The sequence below is a fragment of the Anomaloglossus baeobatrachus genome, chromosome 2 (assembly GCF_048569485.1).
Source record: "Anomaloglossus baeobatrachus isolate aAnoBae1 chromosome 2, aAnoBae1.hap1, whole genome shotgun sequence".
NCBI classification, from domain to species: Eukaryota; Metazoa; Chordata; class Amphibia; order Anura; family Aromobatidae; genus Anomaloglossus; species Anomaloglossus baeobatrachus.
The window spans coordinates 534,387,698-534,406,347 of NC_134354.1; the positions used below are offsets into that span (position 1 = coordinate 534,387,698).

The 18,650-nt window shown below is 47.9% G+C and overlaps 1 protein-coding gene across 5 annotated transcripts in view; it reads right to left on the reverse strand.

Moving 5' to 3' along the window:
• The window catches only part of HERC2 (HECT and RLD domain containing E3 ubiquitin protein ligase 2), a 415,490-nt gene that overhangs the window by 106,579 nt on the left and 290,261 nt on the right, over nt 1-18,650 (reverse strand). For all 5 annotated transcript variants that reach the window (XM_075336618.1, XM_075336619.1, XM_075336616.1 and 2 more), the window contains exons 66-70: nt 5,545-5,719; nt 4,725-4,911; nt 4,170-4,310; nt 3,076-3,267; nt 2,167-2,320 (exon numbers count right to left, since the gene is read on the reverse strand). In XM_075336618.1, the coding sequence (XP_075192733.1) occupies nt 2,167-2,320; nt 3,076-3,267; nt 4,170-4,310; nt 4,725-4,911; nt 5,545-5,719 (849 nt within the window). The remainder of the gene's footprint in view (nt 1-2,166; nt 2,321-3,075; nt 3,268-4,169; nt 4,311-4,724; nt 4,912-5,544; nt 5,720-18,650) is intronic.

Here is an 18,650-nt window from a genome sequence, read left to right on the forward strand (position 1 = left end):
CAGCAGACATGTGCATAGAATAATGCAGGCTCACCACCTGAGCCCGCATTAAAGGGCCATACACAAGAAATGAAGTATAGGTACATCATTGGTCGTGATGGGGCTAATGCAACTCTATGGGGAAAACCCACACCAAAGGCTGAATGTTCCTGCAAGAAAAATTAACATAATGCGTCTTGGAAAAAACACCCTGTACGTCATTTTAAGCAGTGTAAAAAAAGAAGCACAGTGAGCTTGAAATTTCTATTAATCCCATCTAGTTTGCTTGTATTGTAAAACGCTGCATTTTTGATGCAGCAAAAACACGAAGCCTCAAAAACGTGAATAAAATTCATCATGGGCCAGTTTAAGACTACAATTTCTTTGTGGTATCTGTTATTTTAGTGGATACGTCACGGACCCATTACAATCTATGCGCTTTCTAACATGTCCGAGATTTCTGCATATCGATTGTCCACAAAATAAAAAAGAAAACGTGCTTCTTTAATCCTTGTTGCGGAACAAGCTCACCAATGCAAGTGAATGACCCAGTGAAAAAAGAAAAAGGATAGCACACGCATGTCATCAGTGTTCATGTGCAGCCTGTATTTTACAGTTTGATGGATAAGAGAAGGTTAAAAAAAAAATCCTCATTCAAGAAAAAAAACAAGCCATACAACAGGTGGAGGAAGGTTGAACTAGATGGACCTAGGTCTTTTCTCAACCTAAATAACTATGTAACAAGAAATTGTAAAAACTGACACGCAGAAAACGGTCTTCAGCACACACATTGAGCGATTTAGGGGTTACTTATAGCACTCAAGTAATATTCCTCGTGGTCAACCCTTCATGTATCTGGGGGTCCAGGCAGCAGCCTAAGATTACTGTGGGTACATGCTAAATATTCTCGAGGTAGAGTGGGTTTTAATAATATAATTATGCAGTTATTTTGTTCTGTTGTTGATGATTTAGGAAGGTGCTGGGTCAATTAGTGGTCTTTGCAAATATGTGAATCTAGATTAATAATTGAAATTAAATCATAAATAGATCAAGATATTAAATTCAACACAAAAAAAAAAAAAAAGAGAGAGAGACACAAACATCCGATGTGCTGTGCCAGTCATGCGACCACTGCAGCCAATCACAGGCTGCGGTAACACCGAAGGGCCTGCAATGACTCCACAAGAGTCAAATAGGCAGTAGCCCTCATTTTTAATATTTTTACCCTATGACGCAGGAAAATATATATTGAGGCTGGACTATCCCTTTACATGATAAAGTTCTCCTGTCTTGCAGGTACCGATAGATGGATATCAACCCACAGGTAAACAGAGACCTAATCTTCATAATAACGGAAATATCTATTTTTTATAAGGGGGGGGGGGGGGGTTCCGGGCAATGACCCCTCCTGTTAAAGTTACCCCATATCATAAAGATCACACATCACTAAAAGCTGCCATGTCTTTCATATGAGGTGGGATTAAACAGTAATGTAAAAGTTGGACCAAGGTCAGCCATGTCATATTGCGAAATATCTTATGGGGAAGGTAACATCAGATATACTACATGTTCAGCATCAGTTTAAAGGTCAGCCTCAAAAGAGCATGTCCACAAAACACAAGAGTAGTGCTAAGACCAGTCAAGACAAATCCGTCAAATCCAGGAATCATAAAAGACAAAAACACCATGCAACAGCAAAGAAGTCCCCCTTTAAATCATCTTCCCCCTGAATTTAAAGTGGGCACTCCTTAAAACAGCTTCAGCCCCTTCCGCCAGCAATCACGGTTGGGTTCTGGAGATCATTATAGATTGCACTGGATGCTTTTATAGACCAGTTTTTGGGAATTCTTCACTAGGAGTGAGAATCAGCTAATCTTTAATTACTCAATTGATAATACATACATTTAGGTTTTAAATTAAAAAACAAAAAACGCAAAAGAAAAAAAAAAACAAAAAACATAAGTTAGAAATTGTGTTGAAAAAAAGTTAGAAACGTTTTTGTTTTTTTAAATAAAAAGTGGTTCCCACGCTTTGCTTTTTCAAGTTGTGATTTGTACATCAAACATGAAGGGACGGACTAATCTAGATCACCAAAAGTTAAAAACTATAAGTTTATGTTATTTCCAGGATTAAAGCTTCATATAATAATTTTTTCTGAAAGAAAAAGAAGAATTGGCAAGTGATTACCTGGGATTTTGACTGTGCCACTTGTTGAGGTGTCATCTGTGTACGGGTGGCTACTTTCTACCACAACTGGTTGTGAGGAGAGACGACCACTCTGGGAATCTGTGGCAACATCTTCTAGTTCGGTGACACAAAGCTCGAGCAACATATCTGCTACCTGGAATAATACGGAAAGAACAGCTTTTACTCACCCACACACCGAAGACTAAAACCTTAAAAAAATTGTTCACCTCCACAACAATCCTGCATTTACAAATGAGCTCCTGGTGGTCTTAAAAAAAAAAAAAAAACACCACGCCTTCGTTTTGTGCCGATCTCTTTTCCTTTTCCACCAGTCAACATCCACTATATGCTGCAGCCTTGATGTTTTGTCCAAACCAGAAGAGAAACCTAGGAGACTTTTTTTTCTGGTTCGGGTGGAACGTCACCACTAATGCAAATCACTGGCCACTAATGAGCTAGTGACATCTAGTGATGTCCCCCACCAAGGAGACAGGCAGGAGACACAGCCAGTGGTGGGCAGAAATGGTTCTTTTAAGATCACCACAGATCCATTTATAAAAAGTTTAAACCTTTGAAGGCACATTGCTGAAGAGAGAATGACAAATGCATTTTTTATGTAGGCAGGAAGAAAAGTAATACAATATGTAAAATATGATGGATGAGTTATCCAAATAACATGGACTATCTACTAAGGATAGCAGAGAGAGGCTGGATTTGGAAGAAGGGAAAAATGAAAACTGTATTATGATCAGTGCAAGAAGGCTTGACTGGCCAAGTGACTTCAATACATGGGACGCATTCAGGGAATTCCAGCCATAACTTCACAGATCCATTGGAATTCTATAGTTTCTCAGCAAGAATGGTTTATAGTAAAACGGGAAAAAAAAAAGCAAGAAATGACGAACTGACCTGTGGGTATGCCGTGCCCATTCCAGACAGAACAGCAGACAGAACTTCCTTCCCTTTCTCTCCAGCTCTGTTAGAAACCGCCAACTTAAGCAAGTCAACTAAGACTCGAGTATCATCAGGTACAAGTAAACTGGTGAACTCATCCAGGCACTGTGGTTCTGGGCCTGACACTTTATTCTGACTTTCCACATCCTAGACAGAATAAAACTGTTTAGAGCCCAATTTCAACGGTAGCCTACTGAATGCAGATTAAAAAGGCAATCTGTCAGTGGGATCAACCCTCCTATGTGGTCTATATGAGCATGTAAGTCATAGAAAGTGGAATAAAATGATACTTTGAAATATGTGATCCGATGTCTTATTCTAGAGAAATCCACATTTTTCTTATATGTAAATGAGCTGTTCTATGTGATGAGCTGGACACTGATCTCCCTGAGAATTTGCCTCCAGAGATTTTAAATAAAAGAGGGACTTACCAGTATGATATGTGATGGCTACTCTCTGCTCTCCTGCACTCACTGCAGAGCTGTGTGTGATTATAACAGACATCTGCAGGATCAGGACACTGAATCTGCCTCCAGAGCTTATTTTAAATAAGAAGGTGGAGTTACCAGTGAGAGAAATCTAACACAGGACAGAACTGAACTTCGTCTTTTTACAAACACATTTGCTGCAGGTTTCACAGCTCTGCTTTATTGTAACACTATTTCACCGCTGGCTGCCTGTGAGATGGAGGCTGAAGCTGAGAGGATTGTGTCAGTTATAATCACAGACCGCTCTGTACTGAGATCAGGAAAACAGAGAGTGCCCATCACATTTTAGACTGGTACCGCCTTCTACTATTTAAAATAAGCTATGGAGGTAGATCTCAGGGAGAACTGTGTCCGGCCGGCCCACAGCATGGAAGATCTTATTTCCATACAAGAAAAACATGGATTTCTCTGGAATAAGAAAACAGATCACAGATATCAAGGTATCATTTTATTCCGCTACCTACAACGTACATGACCATATAGATGACTTAGGAGGGTTGATCCTACTGAGAGATTCCCTTTAAGCCATGGTTCCTAAATATGTCCTCAGTGGTCACCTACTTCTTTGGTTTTTGTCATGGTTTCTGCAATGATACTAGCTGCTCCAGGATCATCTGTAACTGGAATAAAAGGCCGTGAAGATGCAGAACAAGCAGAAGGAGTCACAGCCGAAGGAGTAACTGCATCTTCAGAGGAAGGAACCTGCCGGAGAAAAAAAATTCAAATCAACCTATCTAATTAAATCTATGCACAGAACCTGAGAAGTAAGCTGCCATAGCACTGCTGCAGGGCTGGCTCCCCACACAGGTTTTTCCATGTATATCAGTCTTCTCCTACATCTCAGATGTACAGGTAACTGCAGTCACCAGCATTAAATAAAGGCACACTGCAATTCACTACAGACCAGTAGAGGATGCAAAGCTACACAGATGTTGTGGCCGTTCATACTTGGGATTGGCGGTGGGGTCACAAAGATTGGACTCGTGATCATAAAGAGTCAGCATATTTGACCAATATGCAATCTTTTTAGAATACAAGAAAAGCCCTGTGACAGCCATCTCTCTTTTAGATAGTAGAAGACTCGCATTCACCCTTCTAACAGCTTGCTGTGCATACCTCTCCACGCCGGTCTTGCCAAGGACTGGGACTCAATCGATCTTCCAAATCCATAGTTAAGCCTACATCATCACCATTAATAGGGCTAGATGTGCCAGACACATCTGAAGGAGGGGCAGTGGACAAAGATGGGCACTCCACAGGAGCGATCATACTCGCGGGCATTAAAGCCCCTACAACGGCATCCCTGGAATGAGAACACATCACATAACTTATCATACATGTGTACTGCCCAAAACATTCATTTAAAAAAAAAAAGAAAGTCAGGAGTTAGAGAAGCTAGAGCTGTGGAGATCAGGAAGATACTATTTAATGAGATGACCCCTTTAATAGGTACACTTGGGAAGATTTTCCATTTCTTAGACTTTCTAAACCTTTCATTAGTATAAAGATTCTATAAAAAAGAAGCCGGATCTCAAACAGACGCGTAAATGAAATATCCAGAAGGTGTTAGAAACGAGAAAAAAAAGGAAATGTAATTGGCAAATGTGTTATAGTTGCTACTGACGTGAAAAATCCGTCGATATAAAACAGGCTTCGTCTAAATCCGAATCTCAAATCAGTGATTAGTTTCCTCAAAGGGTGAGCTTTTCCCGCTTCTTCTCTCCATCACAGATTGCATCTTGAACAGATTTCTTCTGGGTACGATTGGAGCGGTGTACAGTAGCCGTCCCACAAAGCGATTACCATATAATACATCTAACCAGGGAATTCCACATCACTAGCAAAAACTTGCTTCTATGCAAATGACTTCATAGAGACACTTTCTGAACACTTGATAACATCATAAAAAATAAAAAGCCAGTAAAGTTGTTCCTACCTCGCATACATAATCTGCAATGCAGTAAGTATGTGAGACAGCGCTTGTTGTTTGGCCAAATTTCCATCGATAGACAAGAGAATCTTTGCAAGGGACGGGCGGTTCGATTTGGTATTGTTCACACCATTGATTTTGTTACTGGAAGACGATGAAGACTCCAAATCTGAAGGTACACCTAAAATAAAAGGAAAATGAGCTTTTAAAGGCTGTTTATTTCCTGCAGCTGTAAGCTCAATACATACTTATTTTAGACTTGTTTTACTGAAGGATACTTTATAAGAAACGTTACAAACAGAGGAAACGAAACGTAACTTAAGAATCATATCATTAACGTATAGAGGATTACACATCATAAACAGTAATGTGAATAATATAAATTTTGTGGAATTTTTGAGAACATCCTCTATTTTTATACATTATATTCTCATATGGTATTATGTCGTTAACCTGTTTTTCTATTGTGCAATAGTGGGGTGGAGGGGGGGGTTCAGAGTGTCCTCCCCCACCCATGCATTTCAGTGTCATTGCCTTCCTGGTAAGAAATTTAGTCTCGCACAGAGACATATCTTCTCAAAATGGGGCCATACTTCCTCATCTACAATTCCAAGGACACAACGTTCCAGAATCCAGTCGACTGGGGCTCCAATTATTTGTGACAACGTGCTGATCACTCCGATATCGTCACATGATCATACAATTCCAAACGAAATGCCGAAAGTTTACACCTGAGTCACTACATCTATGTAAACTATCCAAAGTTAATCTATGTGGATTAACCAAATATATATATTTTATCTATGTAGAATTTATATTTAATATATATATATATATATATATATATATATTTAATATATATATATATTTAATATATATATATATATATATATATATACACACACACACACACACACACATAGTAGGCTAACACAGCTTTATACATATATTACACACACACACACACATATACATATATATATGCATATATATATATATATATATATATATATATATATATATACATATATACATATATATATATATATATATATATATATATATATATATATACACACACACACACTGTATATTGGTTGGTTGATCTTAGTAATTGCTCTAGGAAGGGACTGCTCAACAAGATGGAAAAAGAACCAAATCACCAGCATATACTCCAACTTTATCCAACTTAGAATTTATTTTGATCCCCTCTACTAAGGTGTCCTGTCTAATTTTGAGAGCGATGGGCTCCATCGTCAAAGCAGAAAGCATTTACAAGAATATTGGCATGTGGTTTATTGTAGAGTAACTCAATCCAGTTACAGAATGTATCATTAAAGGGGTATTCCCATCTGCAAGATCCTATTCCAATTTGCAGTAGGTGTAATAATAATAATAATAATATTAGCAAATACCTCCAATTAGAAATGTAGTATAGTTCTTGTTCTGCCTATTCAGGCATAAAACAGTTGTCAAAGTTATAAGTGCCATACCACTCCTGTTGATTAGCCTTACAAATGTTAAATGATGTTAGAGCACCATCTAGTGGCTTATTTCTGCAGTGTTCAGTATTTCCTCTGTGGGAGTGTCCTAGTGCAGTGATGGCGAACCTATGGCATGCGTGCCAGACAGGGCACGCAGAGCCGTTTGTGCTGGCACGCCGCTGTCGCCACACTGCGCCAGTTTGATATGCTGGTGTGGTCGCGCCAGCAGCTCAAACTGGTGTTTAGCAGAGGAGACATTTCTCCTCGCTCTGACACGCCTCCTCTCCTGGGCTGCAGGCCTGTTGCCTAGGAGACGGAGGAGCGTCAGTAGGTGTCTTGTGGCCGCGCGGGAACTAAAGTGACTGAGGACGCAGCAGTGGAGGAGTGGGGGCCAGAAGGTAATTTTTTTTTATTTTTAGCCTCTGTGCGGCTGTGCCAAGATGTGGGGGGGACAGAGCCTGCACGGGGGAAACATGCAGCGCAAGGGGGACACATGGGGAGCACGGGGGAAACATGCAGCGCACGGGGGAAACATGGAGCACACGGGGGAAACATGGGAGCACGGGAGAAACATGCAGCGCACGGGGGACACATGGGGAACACGGGGGAAACATGGAGCGCACAGGTGAAACATGGAGCGCACGGGGGAAACATGGAGCACACGGGGGAAACATGGAGCGCACGGGGGACACATGGGGAGCACGGGGGAAACATGCAGCGCACAGGGGAAACTTGCAGCGCACGGGGGACACATGGGGAGCACGGGGGACACATGGGGAGCACGGGGGACACATGGGGAGCACGGGGGACACATGGGGAGCACGGGGGACACATGGGGAGCACGGGGGACACATGGGGAGCACGGGGGACACATGGGGAGCACGGGGGAAACATGCAGCGCAAGGGGGACACATGGGGAGCACGGGGGAAACATGGGGAGCACGGGGGAAACATGGGGAGCACGGGAGAAACATGCAGCGCACGGGGGACACATGGGGAACACGGGGGAAACATGGAGCGCACGGGGGAAACATGGAGCGCACGGGGGAAACATGGAGCGCACGGGGGAAACATGGAGCGCACGGGGGAAACATGCAGCGCACGGGGGAAACATGCAGCGCACGGGGGAAACATGCAGCGCACGGGGGAAACATGCAGTGCACGGGGGACACATGGGGAGCACGGGGGAAACATGCAGCGCACGGGGGACACATGGGGAGCACGGGGGAAACATGCAGCGCACGGGGGACACATGGGGAGCACGGGGGAAACATGCAGCGCACGGGGGACACATGGGGAGCACGGGGGAAACATGCAGCGCACGGGGACACATGGGGAGCACGGGGGAAACATGGAGCGCACGGGGGAAACATGGAGCGCACGGGGACAGAGCCAGCACGGGGGAAACATGGAGCGCACGGGGGAAACATGGGAGCACGGGAGAAACATGCAGCGCACGGGGGGCACATGGGGAGCACGGGGGAAACATGGAGCGCACAGGGGAAACATGGAGCGCACAGGGGAAACATGGAGCGCACAGGGGACAGAGCCAGCACGGGGGAAACATGCAGCGCACGGGGGAAACATGCAGCGCACGGGGGACACATGCAGCGCACGGGGACAGAGCCAGCACGGGGGAAACATGGGGCGCACGGGGGAAACATGGAGCGCACGGGGGAAACATGGGGCGCACGGGGGAAACATGGAGCGCACGGGGGAAACATGGAGCGCACGGGGACAGAGCCAGCACGGGGAAACATGGGGAGCACGGGGGACAGAGCCAGCACGGAGGAAACATGGGGAGCACGGGGCAAACATGGGAGCACGGGGGACAGAGCTAGCACGGGGGGAACATGGGGCATATACAAACAGAGCACGGGGCAAACTGATCACGGGGAAAACATGGAGAGCACGGGGAAAACATGGCTGCAAAGATGGAGAGAAACGTGCAAAGATGGGGGAAACATGGCTGCAAAGTTGGGGGAAACATGGCTGCAAAGATGGGGGATACATGGCTGCAAAGATGGGGGAAACATGGCTGCAAGGATGGGGGTAAACATGACTGTAAGCATGGGTGGAAACATGACTGCAAGGATGGGGGAAATCATGCCAGGATGGGGTACATTTAGCAGGAAGGGAAACATGCCAGGAAGGGGTACATTTACCAGTATGGGGGGTACATTTACCAGTATGGGGGATACATTTACCAGTAAGGGGGATACATTTACCAGTAAGGGGGATACATTTACCAGAATGGGGGGAAACATGCCAGGATGGGGGTACATGAACATTCCAGGATGAGGAAAAATGCCAGGATGGGGAACATTTACCAGGAAGGGTGACATTTATCAGGATGGGGTACATTTACCAGGATAAGGGAACATGCCTGGATGAGCTACATTTACCAGGATGGGGTCATTTAACAGCATGGGGGAACATGCCAGGATGGGATACATTTACAATGATGGGGTACATTTACCAGGATGGGGTACATTTACCAGGAATGGGGTCATGATGTGGACAAATATACCAGAATGTAGGAAATATATATCAGGATGGGGGACATGTTTACCAGGAAGTGGCCAGGAAGGGGACATAACTACACAATGAAAGGGGAGGGTAGCAACTCGTACGTCTTTATGGGATTTCAAGATGTTCAGACTTTGAAATGTAGATGTGGATTACAGGGTGACATCTGATTGCATTCCAGGCTAAAATCTCTGTCTAATATGCTGCAATTTATTTCCAGAAAGATCAATCCAACTACTGTGTCTGGAAAGGGCAGGGGCTCAGCTTCCATGTGTGGTAAGCATGCATGAGCGTGATGCCCCCTGCTGGAGAGAAGAGAAGACTGCAAAGGTAAGGTTAAAATCAATTATTTACATAATAGGATTGGTTGGCACTTCGGAAAAAAAAATGGGTTTAGAACTACAGTTTGGGCACTCGGCCTGTAAAAGGTTCGCCATGACTGTCCTAGTGTATTATGAGAAATTTCCTAGGCATTCTGGGTAATGACATCCATTTTAGGAGTTAATTCACCACAGGATGACATGTGCTGTTATGTCTCCTAGCACTCTCCTTGTTAACCCTCAACTGTTGAGGTGGGGTTTGCCACACGCCAGGGAAATTTTGTTCAGCAGGCATTCATTGGAAAATGCTGGTATGAATCATTAATGTATTATATTTTCCAATACTTGTGGGTGTCAAAAATTTGTTATACTCATGTGCAATCAATCGCCAATAAGAAAACAAAACAAACGTGATTTTTGCATTTTCTGTAAAAATTAGAGCTTTCTAAACACTGGGGTATAGGAAGCCCCACATCACCAGTTGCGTGACAAAAATCCCACATCACCAGTTGAGGGTTAAAGACCCACTGTCACTACAAATGCATTTCTGGAAAGGGATTACTGCTGTATGTAACATCATTCTGTTCAGTTCTGTTGTTGAATTGAATAGTTGTGATTATATAGGGAGACTAGCTGTACTACCCGGCTTCGCCCGGGTTAATAACTGCTCTTAACAAAGAAGGGAATTTTGTTACTTACCGTAAATTCCTTTTCTTCTAGCTCCTATTGGGAGACCCAGACGATTGGGTGTATAGCTACTGCCTCCGGAGGCCACACAAAGCATTACACTAAAAAGTGTAAGGCCCCTCCCCTTCTGGCTATACACCCCCCGTGGGATCACGGGCTGCTCAGTTTTAGTGCTAAAGCAAGAAGGAGGAAAGCCAATAACTGGTTCAAACAAATTCACTCCGAAGTAACATCGGAGAACTGAAAACCGTTCAACATGAACAACATGTGTACCCGAAAACAACCAAAAATCCCGAAGGACAACAGGGCGGGTGCTGGGTCTCCCAATAGGAGCTAGAAGAAAAGGAATTTACGGTAAGTAACAAAATTCCCTTCTTCTTCGGCGCTCCATTGGGAGACCCAGACGATTGGGACGTCCAAAAGCAGTCCCTGGGTGGGTAAAGAAATACCTCATGTTAGAGCTGCAAAGACAGCCCTCCCCTACGGGGAGGCAACTGCCGCCTGCAGGACTCTTCTACCTAGGCTGGCGTCCGCCGAAGCATAGGTATGCACCTGATAATGTTTGGTGAAAGTGTGCAGACTCGACCAGGTAGCTGCCTGGCACACCTGTTGAGCCGTAGCCTGGTGTCGTAATGCCCAGGACGCACCCACGGCTCTGGTAGAATGGGCCTTCAGCCCTGATGGAACCGGAAGCCCAACAGAACGGTAGGCTTCAAGAATTGGTTCTTTGATCCATCGAGCCAGGGTGGCTTTGGAAGCCTGCGACCCTTTGCGCTTACCAGCGACAAGGACAAAGGGTGCATCCGAGCGGCGCAGGGGCGCCGTGCGGGAAATGTAGATTCTGAGTGCTCTCACCAGATCTAGCAAATGCAAATCCTTTTCATACCGATGAACTGGATGAGGATAAAAGGAAGGTAAGGAAATATCCTGATTAAGATGAAAAGAGGATACCACCTTAGGGAGAAACTCCTGAATGGGGCGCAGCACTACCTTGTCCTGGTGGAACACCAGGAAGGGAGCCTTGGATGACAGCGCTGCTAGCTCAGACACTCTCCGAAGAGACGTGACCGCTACCAGAAAGGCCACTTTCTGTGAGAGTCGTGAAAGTGAAACATCCTTCAGAGGCTCGAAAGGCGTCTTCTGGAGAGCAACTAGTACCCTGTTTAGATCCCATGGATCTAACGGCCGTCTGTACGGAGGGACGATATGACAAACCCCCTGCAGGAACGTGCGCACCTGAGAAAGTCGTGCTAGACGCTTCTGAAAAAACACGGATAGTGCCGAGACTTGCCCTTTAAGGGAGCCGAGCGACAAGCCCTTTTCCAACCCAGATTGCAGGAAGGAAAGAAAAGTAGGTAACGCGAATGGCCAGGGGGATACTCCTTGTGCAGAGCACCAGGATAAGAAAATCCTCCACGTTCTGTGGTAGATCTTAGCAGAAGTGGACTTCCTAGCCTGTCGCATGGTGGCAACGACCCCTTGAGATAATCCTGAAGACGCTAGGATCCAGGACTCAATGGCCACACAGTCAGGTTCAGGGCCGCAGAATTCCGATGGAAAAACGGCCCTTGGGACAGTAAGTCTGGTCGGTCTGGTAGTGTCCACGGTTGGTCGACCGTGAGATGCCACAGATCCGGGTACCACGACCTCCTCGGCCAGTCTGGAGCGACGAGTATGACGCGGCTGCAATCGGATCTGATCTTGCGTAGCACTCTGGGCAAGAGTGCCAGAGGTGGAAACACATAAGGGAGCCGGAACTGCGACCAATCTTGCACTAAGGCGTCTGCCGCCAGGGCTCTTTGATCGCGAGACCGCGCCATGAAGGCCGGGACCTTGTTGTTGTGCCGGGACGCCATTAGGTCGACGTCCGGCACCCCCCAGCGGCGACAGATTTCCTGAAACACGTCCGGGTGAAGGGACCATTCCCCTGCGTCCATACCCTGGCGACTGAGGAAGTCTGCTTCCCAGTTTTCTACGCCCGGGATGTGAACTGCGGATATGGTGGATGCCGTGTCTTCCACCCACATTAGAATCCGCCGGACTTCCTGGAAGGCTTGCCGACTGCGTGTCCCTCCTTGGTGGTTGATGTATGCCACCGCTGTGGAGTTGTCCGACTGAATTCGGATCTGCTTCCCTTCCAGCCACTGCCGGAAGGCTAGTAGGGCCGGATACACTGCCCTGATTTCCAGAACATTGATCTGAAGGGTGGACTCCTGCTGAGTCCACGTACCCTGAGCCCTGTGGTGGAGAAAAACTGCTCCCCACCCTGACAGACTCGCGTCTGTCGTGACCACCGCCCAGGATGGGGGTAGGAAGGATCTTCCCTGTGATAATGAGGTGGGAAGAAGCCACCATTGCAGAGAGTCCTTGGCCGTCTGGGAAAGGGAGACTTTCCTGTCCAGGGAAGTTGACTTCCCGTCCCATTGGCGGAGAATGTCCCATTGAAGTGGGCGCAGATGAAACTGCGCAAACGGGACTGCCTCCATTGCTGCCACCATCTTCCCTAGGAAGTGCATGAGGCGCCTTAAGGGGTGCGACTGACCATGAAGGAGAGACTGCACCCCTGTCTGTAGTGACCGCTGCTTGTCCAGCGGAAGCTTCATTATCACTGAGAGAGTATGAAACTCCATGCCAAGATACGTTAGTGATTGAGTCGGTGACAGATTTGACTTTGAAAAGTTGATGATCCACCCGAAAGTCTGGAGAGTCTCCAGCGCAACATTCAGGCTGAGTTGGCATGCCTCTTGAGAGGGTGCTTTGACAAGTAGATCGTCCAAGTAAGGGATCACCGAGTGTCCCTGAGAGTGCAAGACTGCTACCACTGCCGCCATGACCTTGGTGAAAACCCGTGGGGCTGTCGCCAGACCAAATGGCAGAGCTACGAACTGAAGATGGTCGTCCCCTATCACGAAACGTAGAAAACGTTGGTGTTCTGTAGCAATCGGCACGTGGAGATAAGCATCTTTGATGTCTATTGATGCAAGGAAATCTCCTTGAGACATTGAGGCAATGACGGAGCGGAGGGATTCCATCCGGAACCGCCTGGCGTTCACATGCTTGTTGAGCAGTTTTAGGTCCAGAACAGGACGGAACGAGCCGTCCTTTTTTGGAACCACAAAGAGATTGGAGTAAAAACCTTGCCCTTGTTCCTGAAGAGGAACAGGGATCACCACTCCTTCTGCTCTTAGAGAGCCCACCGCCTGCAGAAGGGCATCTGCTCGGTCGGGATGTGGGGAAGTTCTGAAGAACCGAGGCGGAGGACGAGAACTGAACTCTATCTTGTACCCGTGAGACAAAATGTCTGTTACCCACCGGTCCTTGACCTGTGGCAGCCAAATGTCGCCAAAGCGGGAGAGCCTGCCACCGACCGAGGATGCGGAGGGAGGAGGCCGAAAGTCATGAGGCAGCCGCCTTGGAAGCGGTTCCTCCGGTTGCTTTCTTGGGGCGTGAGTGAGCCCGCCAGGAATCTGAGCTCCTTTGCTCCTTCTGAGTCCCTTTGGACGAGGAGAATTGGGCCTTGCCCGAGCCTCGAAAGGACCGAAACCTCGACTGCCACCTCCTCTGTTGAGGTTTGCTTGATCTGGGCTGGGGTAAGGAGGAGTCTTTACCCTTGGACTGTTTAATGATTTCCGCCAATTGCTCACCAAACAGTCTGTCTACAGATAATGGCAAGCTGGTTAAACATTTTTTGGAAGCAGAATCCGCTTTCCATTCCTTTAACCACAAGGCTCTGCGCAAAACCACAGAGTTGGCGGACGCCATTGAGGTACGGCTCGTAGAGTCCAGGACAGCGTTGATAGCGTAAGTCGCAAACGCAGACATTTGCGAGGTTAAGGACGCCACGTGCGGCACTGATGGACGTATGACAGAGTCCACCTGCGCCAGACCAGCTGAAATAGCTTGGAGTGCCCACACGGCTGCGAATGCTGGAGCAAACGACGCGCCGATAGCTTCATAGACAGATTTCAACCAAAGGTCCATCTGTCTGTCGTTGGCATCTTTAAGTGAAGCCCCATCCTCCACTGCAACTATGGATCTAGCCGCAAGCCTGGAGATTGGGGGATCCACCTTTGGACACTGGGTCCAGCGTTTGACCACGTCAGGGGGAAAGGGATAACGTGTATCCTTAAGACGTTTGGAGAAACGCTTGTCTGGATAAGCATGGTGTTTCTGGACTGATTCTCTGAAGTCAGCGTGGTCCAGAAAAGTACTCAGTTTACGCTTGGGATACCTGAAATGGAACTTCTCCTGCTGTGCAGCTGCCTCTTCTGCTGAAGGGGCTGGGGGAGAAATATCCAACAGTCTATTGATGGCCGCTATAAGGTCATTTACCATGGCGTCACCATCAGGAGTATCCAGATTGAGAGCGGTCTCAGGATTAGACTCCTGACCACCCTCCTCTGTCTCATCATACAGAGACTCGTCTCGCTGAGACCCTGACCAGCGTGATGACGTGGAGGGTCTCTCCCAGCGAGCTCGCTTAGGCTGCCTGGGACTGTCATCCGAGTCAGAGCCTTCAGCCTGAGATGCCTGGGACCCCCTAGAAGCACGGATTAGCTCCAACTGAGGGGGACCGGGGAACATTGACACAGCAGTGTCCATGGTCTGAGTAACTGGCCTGGCCTGCAAGGTCTCTAGGATTTTTGTCATAGTCACAGACATCTTGTCAGCAAAAACTGCAAACTCTGTCCCCGTCACCGGAACAGGGTTCACCGGTGACTCTGCCTGGGCCACTACCACCATAGACTCCGGCTGACGAAGTGGCACAGGGACCGAACATTGCACACAATGGGGGTCATTGGAACCTGCCGGTAGATCAGCCCCACAAGCGGCACAAGCAGCGTATACAGCCTTTGTCTTGGCACCCTTGCGTTTTGCGGATGACATGTTGTTGTCTCCTCAGAGCAATATAGGGTATACAGCCAAGAAGCGACCTTACAGTGCAAAATATATATATATATGGTACAGAGAAAAAAGTACACCAATATAACCCTGTGGCACTAGTGGGGCCAGCACTAATGTGCTGCTTACCGCCCGCTTAACGCGGGTGTGTGGTCGCCCGAATCCCTTGTCTGGGTCTCCCAGAGCCTGTGTCCGTTCCCCAGCCAGACTGCATGCAGGAATGGCTGCCGGCGTCCTGTGGAGAGGGGCGGGCCCTGGGTGTGTTCAGACGAAAAGCGGGAAACTTGCGTCCCACTGTGCCCAGTGAGAGGGCTGGAGTATGTAAATAAGACTCCAGCCCTCGGCGCTGACTATAGAACAGCGTCTCTCCCTTTCCCTGATTGACAGGGTGGGGGCGGGAACGAAGCGGAGCTAGGCCGCAAAAGCCGGGGACTAGATTTATAAGCGCCGCCGTCCGGTCGGCGCGAAGTCCCCGGCGCACCACAAGTCTCAGTCGCGCCGCCGCTCCAGGGGCGGCCGGCGCGGCGGTCCCCAACACATAAAGTCCCTCAGAGAAGCTGCAGTGACTGTAACCCCCGCGCGCAGCGCTACTGTCCCCGGCGCACTAGCACACCCAGCAAGTCTGGAGTGTGCGCGGCCTGTCCATACGGGGACACAGAGTACCTGAATGTTGCAGGGCCTTGTCCCTGAACGGTACCCAGCTCCGTATCCAGCAGGTTCCATGGGTCTGTGGATGGAGCCCGGCCTCAGGGCTTGGGGGCCGGTAAGATCCCACTTCCTCAGAGCCCCTCAGGGGGATGGGGAAGGAAAGCAGCATGTGGGCTCCAGCCTCCGTACCCGCAATGGGTACCTCAACCTTAACAAACACCGCCAATAGGAATGGGGTGAGAAGGGAGCATGCTGGGGGCCCTATATGGGCCCTCTTTTCTTCCATCCGATATAGTCAGCAGCTACTGCTGACTAAACAGTGGAGCTATGCGTGGATGTCTGACCTCCTTCGCACAAAGCTTGAAAACTGAGCAGCCCGTGATCCCACGGGGGGTGTATAGCCAGAAGGGGAGGGGCCTTACACTTTTTAGTGTAATGCTTTGTGTGGCCTCCGGAGGCAGTAGCTATACACCCAATCGTCTGGGTCTCCCAATGGAGCGCCGAAGAAATAGAATGTATTAACAAAAATGTATTCTGCACACAAAAAACACAAAACAAATAGAGAGAAATGTAATTATTAAAAGGCAAAAACTAAGCTACTAGAAGCATTTCACAACATATATTTCAACACCAGAGATATTCCACACAGATTTAACTAAATTGGCCAAGTAATGTGCTCGGTCTGCCTCTTTCCCCATCTGTCTATCAAGGTCTGTATCTTTTCCCATCTATCTTTGTCTGTCTGTGACTCTCTGGCCGACATCTTATTACCTCACATATAAGCTTCTTATACTATGACTGTCTTTTGCTCCTATAGCAACCACTTACAGCTCCTACTAATAAAGAGAATTTTGTTACTTACCGTAAATTCTTTTTCTTATAGTTCCGTCATGGGAGACCCAGACCATGGGTGTATAGCTACTGCCTCCGGAGGACACACAAAGTACTACACTCAAAACGTGTAGCTCCTCCCTCCTAGCATATACACCCCCTGCCAGCCAGTCCTAGCCAGTTTAGTGCAAAAGCTGAAGGAGGACATCCACCCACAAGAAGAGACAGAGTAAAACCCGGAAGAACCGGAACCTCTGTCTAGAACAATAACAGCCGGTGAAGACACACGGAACAAGAAACCTGCCAACAGGCAATAGGGAGGGTGCTGGGTCTCCCATGACGGAACTATAAGAAAAAGAATTTACGGTAAGTAACAAAATTCTCTTTTTCTTTATCGTTCCTATGGGAGACCCAGACCATGGGACGTTCTAAAGCAGTCCATGGGTGGGAATAAACAGACAACTGAGAAGCAGGCAAAACCTAACTTCACAAATGGGCGACAGACGCCTGAAAGATGCGTCTGCCCAAGCCCGCGTCTGCCAAAGCATGAGCATGCCTTGGGTAGAGCTTCGAAAAAGTATGCAGACTAATTCGAGCTGCAGTCTGACAGACCTACTGAGCCGTAGCCTGGTGCCTGAAAGCCCAAAAGGCACCGACAGGTCTGATCAAATGTGCTCTGATCCCCGGCGGGGAAGGCACTTGAGTACACTTGTAGGCCTCGGAAATGGCCGACCTAAGCCAACGAACCAGGGTCGGCTTAGATGCCGAGAGACCGCTACGCTGACTAGCAGTCAGCACCAGAGAGAGGTGCACCGCCTAATAACGGCGGTGCGAGACATATAGATCCGGAGCGCCCGCACCAGATCCAGGATATGCAACGCTTCCTCAAAGCGATGAACAGGAGCCGAACAAAAGGAAGGCAGGAAAATTGCCCCGGATAAGGTGGAAGCAGTAACCACCTTAGGGAAAAAAGTCCGGAGTCGGACGGAGACCACCTTGTCTTGATGCAAAAGACCAAAAAAGGGGGTGACTCCGAGAGAGTGCAGCCAGAACTCTCTGGCGGGAAATTATAGCCACTAGAAAGACTACTTTCTGTGAAAGAGGAAACAAAGAAACCTCCCTAAGAGGCGCAAAGGGGGGTTTCCAGGAACCGGGAGGACCGGATTAAGGTCCCAGGGCTCCATAGGCCGCCGGAAAGGCGGAATGATGTGAGATGCGCCCTTAAAGGAGCGCACCGGAGCCAGCCGGACGATACGCCGCTGGTACATACTGACAGAGCCGAGACCTGTCCCTTAATGAGGGATAGTCCTAGCTGTAGACCGGACTGTGGAAGGGACAGGAGGGTCGGCAAGGCCAAAAAGGTCAAAGGACACTTTGGAGCTCGAGTCATAGCGGAGATGACTTCAGGAAGGATACCAGAAGTCGCCAAGATCCAGGACTCAAGAGCTACGCCGTCAATCTGAGAATCCAGAATTCTGACGGAAAAAACGGACCTTTTGAGAAAAGGTCTGGACGGTCCGGAAGATGCCATGGCAACCCAACGGACAGAAGGAGCAGGTCAGGGTACCAAGCCTGCCTGGGTCAGTCTGGAGTATGAGAATGACCCGACGGCCCCCTTTACTGATCTTGCGCAGGACTCTGGGCAAGAGGTAGAGGGTGAAATACGTAAAGAGACGAAGCTGGGCTCAAACATGAACCAGTGTGTCTACCG